The 10,077-nt window shown below is 34.4% G+C and overlaps 3 protein-coding genes across 7 annotated transcripts in view; 2 read left to right on the top strand and 1 right to left on the bottom strand.

The window, feature by feature from the left end:
- LOC131673540 (zwei Ig domain protein zig-8-like) overlaps window positions 1–4,455 on the bottom strand; it is a 105,338-nt gene extending 100,883 nt beyond the window's left edge. For 4 of the 5 annotated variants that reach the window (XM_058951595.1, XM_058951594.1, XM_058951593.1 and 1 more), the window contains exon 1: window positions 4,311–4,455. The gene's annotated coding sequence lies outside the window, so the exon portion shown is untranslated. The remainder of the gene's footprint in view (window positions 1–4,310) is intronic. The other variant, XM_058951592.1, reaches the window with a different exon arrangement.
- Window positions 767–3,616, top strand: LOC131673539 (uncharacterized). Its single transcript, XM_058951588.1, has 3 exons — window positions 767–2,508; window positions 2,579–3,149; window positions 3,211–3,616. Exons 1-3 carry the CDS (start codon window positions 2,193–2,195, stop codon window positions 3,536–3,538), a joined length of 1,215 nt encoding a protein of 404 aa, XP_058807571.1. The 5' UTR covers window positions 767–2,192; the 3' UTR covers window positions 3,539–3,616.
- Window positions 4,456–5,465: 1,010 nt separating the features above from the next.
- On the top strand, window positions 5,466–8,808 carry LOC131673528 (uncharacterized). The gene is made up of 3 exons (XM_058951573.1): window positions 5,466–5,932; window positions 6,004–6,586; window positions 6,650–8,808. The coding sequence occupies exons 1-3, from the start codon at window positions 5,635–5,637 to the stop codon at window positions 6,957–6,959; spliced, it is 1,191 nt and encodes a 396-aa protein (XP_058807556.1). The 5' UTR covers window positions 5,466–5,634; the 3' UTR covers window positions 6,960–8,808.
- The last annotated feature ends 1,269 nt before the right edge of the window (window positions 8,809–10,077 follow it).

The raw sequence follows: 10,077 nt of genomic DNA on the forward strand, positions 1-10,077 counted from the left end.
AAATTCATTCAAAATTTACGTTATTCTTTCTTACTCTTTGTATGTATCTTTGTGCATTCAGTGCTTGTTAGTAAATAAATTATTTAAAGTTAATAAAAATAGTATTTAAAAGGGTAATAGTTGCTTCAATTTAATTTCGAAAAAAATTCTCAACTTATATAATGAAAATAAATTCTTTATCTTATATAACTACAAATGCATATAATGCAAATGCAAACTATACTTTATGTTATATAACTACAAACAGAATAAAAAACTACGATATGAGTAGTCTCAAGTATTGGATTAAAAGCTTTTCCGTATTTTAACCTCCAATTTGCACCGTCGGTGCTTATTTTCGGCTCTCATGCGGAATAATACTGTTTCTAACTGATGCGAAAAGGCTTTTTGACGAAACAAGAGGTTTACGGCACAAGTCAAAGTAGGAAATGGAAATATTGACCTGCGTTTCTATAATTTCAACATTAAAATCGTACATCTTATGAAAATTAATTTTCTTTCCTATTATTAATTGTTTATAAAAATATAAATTAATTCAAAATATAACAAATTATTTTATACAGAAAATTGGTCACGAATTTACTGTTGAATTCTGGAAGTACGGAGAAATAGTTCTTAAGCTTCTAATTTGTTATCATTATCGTCATCCTTGATGAAATTTTTATTTATAATTTAATTTTATATGAGTTTATTTTTTATTTAATGTTATGTATAATTTATTTTTATTAATATAATTACAGTTTTAATAAATTTGTGCATTCTTGTTTAGTATAGTTTTTATTCGGCGTTTGAGGGGTTAGCGAAAGGACTAAATAGAGAGGCCGAGCCCCCTATTATATGTACATACACAGAGAATTCCTAGAGCTTGGTAGCGCCTCGTCAAGGTCTCAAATTAATTAACAGCTGAACCAATCTCTCTCGCTATATATGTGTATAGTAAGTGTAAAATTCTTGGGTTGTGCAAACAACTCTAATACTCTTAAGCTTCGTGGCGCTCGCGCGAGCAAGTTCCGCCCTTCGCGTCAAATCCTTTCAAACGCCCAATAGTTGGAGCACGAGTATCGAAGTTTGAGGCTAAGTAGCCCACGACGAAACTACACAAACTTGCCGCTTACGAACAGTCCGCAAGCGATTGCAATTGTACGCGTAATACATCGAAATTTCTAGTGATATGAATCTGTTGTGTCCGTGACGACACGATATCACTATTTTACTTAACGATCAATTTCAAGAGTCTGTGTTGCTAATCCGCTATGCAGTATAGCAATATTCTCCCTTACCTCTTTTTCTTTATTTTCTTTTTTTATAGATCTTGCGTGCCGACGAGTAAATGACGAGAAAATTATTGCCTACTCATGCACTGCAAATGCAAAGATAAAGAGTGAGAAAGAGTAGTGATTTGCTCGCGATGATTTCTTTGATTGAATTATTCAGTTAATATTTCTTGATAACATTTGCTAGACAATTTTCACTCTTATCTAATGGGCTCAAGTTTCCTAAGAGGATTCAAAGCAATCTTTTTCCCGTTCATCGTGCGCACTAGTAGTTGTACTATTTTTGTGTCAATTTTTCGTAATGCTAATGAAATTAATAACTACAATATTGTGGTCATGCGCATTGATAATTGACGTACGTCAATGCCACAATATGTATTGATCAATACTTAAAAAGGCCGAAAAATGCTATTTGCTTCATCTTTTCAGTGAGCGCGTTAGCAAATCGTCAAAGATTCTACAAGTCATGCATTATACTGATAATTCAAATAAAAGTACAAAATTAACTTACATAATGAGACTAATGATCTGTGGAGTATTAAAAAATAGAATACAACTTTGTGCAATCGTGAAATGAGTTAATCTTATCTAACGAAACTAAATTTTTGGTTTGTAAGCACAAAACACTAGCATAGATGGTGTTTTATCAGCCTTATACAAACAGTTTCATCTCAAATATTATTGTATGTAGTCGATGTGAAAAAGAAAAAAAAAGATAGTCCACCGAATACGTTTTCGTTATCAACTTTACCGCGAAGTATTTTCTTCTTAAAGAATTCGCATGCTCAAAAAATTAGCATTATTCGCTCAGGAAATAGTTTTTCCAGAAAAAGAAAAGGAAAGCTCAAGTCTATATACGAAGTGAAAACAAAGACCGAGGAATAGGGGAATAGGAGGAACTAGTGTAAACAAGAAGTCATGGAGGAACTCGATAGCAAGATAAACTTATGGATACGGGAACGTCTGATTCCACTGCTGCTGCCAACCGGGAACGAGTCCAACAACGCCAAGTTCACCATCTCGCGACCAACTGGAGCTTTCTTCATATCTGACCTATTTTTCGTCACCATTCACTCGGATAATAGTGAAGACAAAAGTGCCGTGGTCAAACTGCCTCTTCGTAATCCTGGAGTTAATGTTGTTATCGAATATGATGGGCTCTTCACGAATGAGATCTTGTTTTACAATAAAATCGCTCATATTTATCATAAACATTACCCGAAGTGTTATTTAGGTACGTTAGATCGATGTTATAAGTGTCAGTATATTACATGACAGTCAAGTGAAATTTCTTTTATTTTCAGCTGGAGATGATCCGATATTTAAAAGTGTTATTGTGTTGGAAGATATACGCCCACGAGGTTACACAGTTAGCCCTAAAAAAGTTAACGCTGACATACATTACATAGCAGCAGGTTTGAAAGCTATTGGTAGGTTTCACGGACATATTTATGCTATAAAAGAGAAGGATCCAGAGATGTATTGTGAAATTATAAAGACCACTTGCAGAATTAGGTATCGAAATGATTCTAATGACAAAAAATTGAAAGTTGACGTAGATGGTAAATTTCAACGACTATTACGAGCGCTTCGAGACAGAAATCGTGATCCCGAATTCAATAAAGTAATTTGCAAAGCTTTTAAAAAACCATACAATGATATATTGACGAAATGCGCTGAACCAATTGAACCACTTGCTATAATAGTTCATGGCGATTGCACAATGAACAATATTCTTTATCGAACATCAAACGATGGCGAAATAGAATCAATGCTCATTGATTTCGGTTTATTGATGCATTCGTCGCCAGCTACTGACGTTTCTACATTTTTGTACATGTCTGCTAAACGAGAAGACATCAGAGATCGACTAGAGTGAGTTAACACTTTAGCAATTTCTATTTACATGAACTAATGCTAGCTTGGAATATTACAGGGAGCTATTCACCATTTACCACGACAGTTTAATAGAATCTATGAAAGAACATGGAGTTTGGGACTCAAACAAATATTCGCGACAAGTTTTCTGGCAAGATTATTGTGATCGTGCAATTTTTGGTTACGTTGGTGCAGCCGTGTTTTTCCGGTACTTTATGATAATATATGAGAAAAATGATGTTATACCCGAGTATTCTGAAGCAATAGCGGATCAATTTTTTGAGAGTACTGAAGGTAAAGATTTTATGGATGAATTGATCAATATGCTGGACGATTTGCGAATATCTGGAATGTTGAATCATATAATTGACAAATCTAAAAAATAAAGATAACGCAATAAAAATAAAAAAGATAGGTATTGTTAATGTTTATTACTTCGTGAATTTTACCATATTGACATCACATCGAAGTGACTGCTTTTGATACCAATTATATTTTAAGATACGAATAGTACTTTTAAGATATTTTTAAAAACAAACAATGTTTAGTTTTTAAAAGTTATTAACTTATGTTTGTAAAAAATGAATTATTTTCAATGGAATCACATTTTGATTTAAAAAATTCTTTTCTTATCGTATTCCTTGGTCCGTTTTCTATACAAAAATGTATTACTATTTTTGTGCACATCAATTGCGGGTTCTATATAAACAATAAAAATAATTGAGGCACTCCACGTCGACACGTCACTCGGCGACTGTATACATGTAACTCTAGCTTTTTTTACAATATATTTATTGTTCCTTAATAACAATATGATCTATATGTTACAACCATTGATCAGAATATGAAAATTCGTAAAGTATATTCCATTGGCGTATACAGAAATTTTTAAAATAATACTTTGTTCGAATCCAACAAAACCCTGTCACTTTAATATAATTGCCATGTATAAAAATCTTAATACGATTATTTATAGAAAATGTCTAAGGATTATGATGGCAAAATAACTTCGTTGAAAAAAATTTATTTTTACAAACAAAAGTTAGTAATAAAAAAAATTTCAAATAATTATCTTAAAATTAAATAGCATTATACACTTTTAAAGTAAAATTTAATTCATATTCAATTAAAAAAAAATCATTATATCGAAATACAAACCAGATAAACATGAAATGCACCCACATATTAGAAAAATGTAGCAATAGACATCTATCTACCACATCTATGAATCCGCCATCTCACTTTTCACTTAATTACACTTCAACAAATCTATCTGTATAAAAGAACATAGAATTAGGAACATTTTAACAAATACTCTCGACAAGCCTTCTGGCAAAAGTACCGCGGCCGTGAGATCTCCCGTAAAGTCAGCGCAGCTGCGTTTTTCCGTTTTGTCGTGATATAGTGTATGTACGCGATAATGTTTTTTTAATGAGATATGTTGCTTGTTGATTACAAAATATTTCGATAGCATTGAAGGTTAAGATCTTCTCGTTTATTCGATTGATATGCTTGACAAATTATGAAATGTTCAGTATTATTTTACTTGAGAAATGAAATTAAATAATGTGGGTATAGCAAACAGTAAATGAGAAATAACTAAACTGCACTGAAAAGTTTTTCTTTTTCAATTAAGCAAATAGTTGGTCCTTGATACAGTCTCGGTCAGAAATTAATACAACAAAAAGTTTTTTTCAAAAGTTCAAAATATGCAGCAAATTAAAGAATTTTTATATTTTTGATTTTACTTATATGCTTCATTATATTTACAAGGGTTAATCTTTTTTCACTTGTTAACCCATGTGATAAGACCTACCTATTTTTATATCATTTTTGCAGCTTCTTATTTGAAAAACATCAAGAACAAAGCCTTATTACTTAAAGAATTATTTTTCATAGTTCAAAAGACAAAGCTTTTCTTAGTAAAAGAGGATTTGTCTCCTTGTCACAAAACTGCTTGTTAAGTGCAATTAATAAGTATGCATAATTATGTTAAAGTGACTTGGAAACGATATTAAAAGATTTTAATACGCACTAATTAAAGTTAAACATACTTATCAAGTAAATTTTGATTTACTCGACTTGACTTGTTGAAAGATTGCACTACAGTAAGAGAAGATTATAATAAGATACGATAAGATACGTCATTTTTTTCACATTGATTCACAATCTCGCTATTGCATTATGCCAGATATAGTTTACGGTTAGATATAAAATGATTTTATCTAATCAATCAACAAATCTTGATTACACATTCAGCATCAGGTAAAATGTTTTCCAAGCTTATAAAAATTAGGAAATATATGTACCTGCATCGGAGTACTTGTATGAACAGTGAATTGTGAACGCTAAACGGGTATCTAGTTTACTAAATACTTACGCGTAGTCCACAAGTAGGTATTTTTTTTTGCAATATAAATGCATAATACTTTTTGATAACGCGTAAAGTAAAAAACGAAATAAAGAACAAAGTGGACGAATCATGGATGAATCACGCATAATAGATCCATGGATTCGGAATCATTTGATTCCTCGGTTGGTTAAGGGCGAATCCAATGTCGAGTTCATTATTGAACGACCAAGTGGAAATTACTTTTTATCAGAGCCGTTCTTCATGAATATTATTTCGTCTAAAGGTGAAAAAAAAATATTGGTCAAAATACCATCCCAGAATCCCGAAATCACTGCTGTTGTTAATTATGATGCAATCTTTGCCAATGAAATTTTGTTTTACAAGGCATTGGCTCGTGGTCACAGCCATTATCCGGAATGCTACTTAGGTAAGTAGATCACAATTAATAAGAAACTAATTAATTCAATAAGAAACTAATTACAAATTATTTTCTTCAAGCTGAAGAAGATCCAGTATTCAAAAACGTAATTGTACTAGAGGATGTGCGACCTCGAGGTTACGTTGACAGTCCAGACAAAGTAAACGTACATTTGGATTACATAGTAGCAGGGTTGAAATCAATCGCAAAGTTTCACGCTCATTCTTATGTAATAAAAGAGAAAGAACCTGAAAAATTTCAAAAATGTATTCAGTCTTTGCATGACAGTAGATTCAAAGAAAATCCAATCAATGAGAAATTTCGTAACATAATCAACGAAAGAGTCAAGCGAGCAACTCAAAAAATTCGAGCGAGGAACGATAATTCTGAACTTACGAAAAAAATGTGCAATATCCTCGACGATGCTTTTGTCAATGTAATGATAGAATGTGTCAGACAAAAAGAACCACTATGTACCATAATTCACGGCGATTGTACGATAAATAATTTACTTTATCGATGGCAAAAGAAAGATAAGGAGGATTTACAATTGGAAGCGATGCTTATCGATTTTGGACTATTGATGCATTCATCTCCAAATATAGATATTGTAACTCTCTTATATATGACTTGTAGACGAGAAGACATTAGAGATCGCGCTAGGTAAGTAAATTTATAAATGTTGTTATTTTCGAGTAAATTGAAACAACGAACTTAAATTTCCAGGGGTCTCGTGGAAGTGTACCATTCGAGTTTGGTAGAATGTATGAAAGAACTTGGTATATGGAATGCAAGCAAGTACTCGTTCGAGAACTTCTGGTGTGACTATCGTAGATGTGCAATCTTCGGATTCGTCATTGCCGCGTTCTTCCGTGGCATGATGACCGATTTTGATCGGGAACATAACATTGTTGAAGTGAAATCGATGAGTGAATGGCACGATAAAGACGGTGGTGAGGAAGTGTCACTTTTACTCGTTAACATGTTTGATGATTTACTTGCTGCTGGTATGCTCCAAGATTTCATTGAGAAATAATTATTATCAGTAGTCTACGGCTGCTTATCTAGCTATACGAAAGCTATATCATTTGAATTGTAGCATATTCATCAAAGTTACTTAGTCACGTAATGTATATTCATTAGACCGCTTTTGAAATTTTTAACCTCATTTAGAATAACAGTAATGCAATCGTGAAATGGACATCAAAAAAGAATTGCAAAATTACTAAAATTTGATTGACATAATCATAAAACCAAACAATAATTTTTTCACGAAAAAACAACCTCTATATACGACGTCTATCGCAACGCGAGGTTGACGAAGAAAAAGAATACCACTCATGAACAGTAAAGTTTCTATTAATGGTTTTTATTCCCCCTTTCCCACCCTCAAAGCAAACCACTTAGCAAGCGCGAATCCGTAAACGTCGTATCGCTTGGCTTCGAAGTTGAGCGAAGCCTTCTCTCACTCGTTTGCTGGCAAGAAGATTACAAGAGACGCGGGTTTGGTTTGGTATATACACAGCGCTCTTGCCGTGATTATTGCACCGTTAGTCCAAACTTTCTGAAAACGCAGAATGAGTTAAGAACTGCTAGGGCAAACTTTTGCCTCTCTTATCATCGCTGAAAACAGTTTTGTTTTGTACACTGCGAATAAAACGCACAAGGCGACGACCTTAAGCTACACTTCTTTGGCGTTGCCAGCTGTAATTAAATTTCTGTATATGGATGAGGATTAGTTAAGAGGATTAGATACGCGATTACTTTCTCAATGTGCTTCATTCGAGCTTATTATACGACATACAAGATATATTCTCGTTTTACCTGGAAATGAATATTGAGTTCACGTTTGTTGTATTTGTTATCGTTTTTCCATAGATTACATTTTTCATTATTTATTGAAATGAACGTAATATATTGCAGTATCAGTGTGATTATTTAAAAATATTTTTAAATATGTATGATTATATTTTAGTCGGATTGTCGAATATTGTTTATGAAGCAGTATTATAAACTAAAAGAATTACACTACTTATATTTTCTCTCTTTTTACGGATCGTGAGCAGCATATATACTTAATTTATTTGGAGAAATAAATCAACGAAATGATCTGTTTAAAGAGCGCATCAATGTATGCATATATGTATTTAATCGACTTTTCGAATCTATTTCGCTCAAAAGCTCCTACACGCGCACACACACACAGACACACACACACGCGCGCGCGCGCGCGCGCGCGCGACAAGTTCAGCCATATAAACGTTGTGACAGGACAGCAGACGGAGGAAAGAGGCAAGATGCAACTGTCACGATAGTTGTGTCTGTAAATCGCTGGAGGCGAGAGGCGAAGTCAACACGACACAATGGGGTAAAGAACGAAGCATTGAAAGGGCTAGGCAGCGTGCAAGAGTGAGACGATCAATCGTCCAAGCAAACGTCTCAACCATTGTCGGTAAAAGGAAAATCCTCGTCGACGAAGGCGCGGAAGCTTGCGGCCAATAAAAGTGTGATGTACACGCTGCCCGAGAGCGACATTGTAAACACCGACCTCTCAAATGGTATTTGCATACGACGATCGCATGTGAATTTGTGCACATGTGTGTGCGTGCAATGACGAACTCGTTTTCGGTCGGGACATAAATAAGTAGCACGAGCTTAATTTTCGGATGGATGTGACTCGTACTCATATTATGCATAGTCATCGATGACAAGATAGATTATAGGTATGTTTGCTATTTCTTTTGTATACATCTTTATCGAAATTTATTGTAAGCCTGATATATTCCTTTGGTCTTATCAGCAATGGTTGAAATTACACGTGATGCTTGCTCATTGTTATTTGTCATAGAATCACACGGATAGACACGATCGAAATAAATATCTTGCATGTCACAAACTGTTATCAGATTTGAATGACTTAAACTTCATTTGATTGCATCATTTTGAACTTTCGTAAAATTGTTAGTTAACAAACTATTTACATTTTCGTAATGTCGTATCGAGTACGAAACGTCCGATCGAGTACACTTCATTATATGCGTCGAATTGTGAATTGGAGAAAAAGCTTTAGGAAAGAAAATCGATATCGAAAAAAGAGGACGAGAGTGTGAGCTCTTAATTCAAATTCCAGTGGTATGATATTAAAAACCGTTTGCTACGTCTATTTGTCATACCTGCCATCTCCAGGTTAGGTCCTCAAATTGAGCCGATCGTTTAGACTGCTGTCACTCAACGCATAAACGCGTCTCCCATTCATCTAGATATATCTCTCAGTCAGTTCACAAAGAAGAATGAAAACGCGGAGACAGCTGACGGGCTCTAACGATGTCACGCGAAAAAATCATTTTCTCTTCTGATATTCCGAGGGTCTATGCGTACGCGACAGTGACTTTTTTCTGTTTGTTCTTTCTTGTCGTGGAATGTTTCAGATTTTGGTATGACGAGGACTGTTTATGTGCATAGTAACGCGCGTGTGGCACACGTTTCTTGTGTACGGGTGTCGGCCGCAAATTTGCAAGTTTGCTAGTAAGTCATGCGGGGAATGGCGTGCCAAGAATGCGGTCAAAAAAGAGCTCGTTTTAATGGTGTAAATCGCTTCGTCAAACTATTTACGCCATTAAGACAAGTCAGTTATTTTACGTATGTCGACAAATAGGGATTCGCATATTGTTTTTACTTTGATTGCATGCATCCTGCACTTTTTTCCACGTAATACCTCCTACTTCGCATCTTCGACACATCATATTGTACGAATTACAGTGATTAAGTCAACTTGAAAAATCCACTATCCTGGAAAGCAAGAACGAAAAGAGAAAATCCGCAGAAGTTCCATACATATTCAACCGAATAACCGCGTTCTAGTATCGTATAAACGACACAAGACTCAAGGGGATAACGTAACCGTCGTGAGGGAGAGAGCGTGGTAATTAAGGTAAATAATGCGCTGAATCGTCGTCGTCACATCGAAAAGTGTGTGCGAGTATATGTCGCGTCGGGGGAGATATGGCGCACACTAAAGGGTTAAATAAGCCGATTAGCTAATTGGCCTTATCATAAATAGGGATCGGATGCTTCTAAGCGTTCTCTAACTGATTCTAATTATTCGTCTTATATATCTTAGGCACTTTAATGACATTTTGGCTTTTATTTTTTAC

This window comes from Phymastichus coffea, unplaced genomic scaffold, assembly GCF_024137745.1.
Source record: "Phymastichus coffea isolate CEN01 unplaced genomic scaffold, Cenicafe_Pcof_1.1 PCOF00183, whole genome shotgun sequence".
NCBI lineage: Eukaryota > Metazoa > Arthropoda > Insecta > Hymenoptera > Eulophidae > Phymastichus > Phymastichus coffea.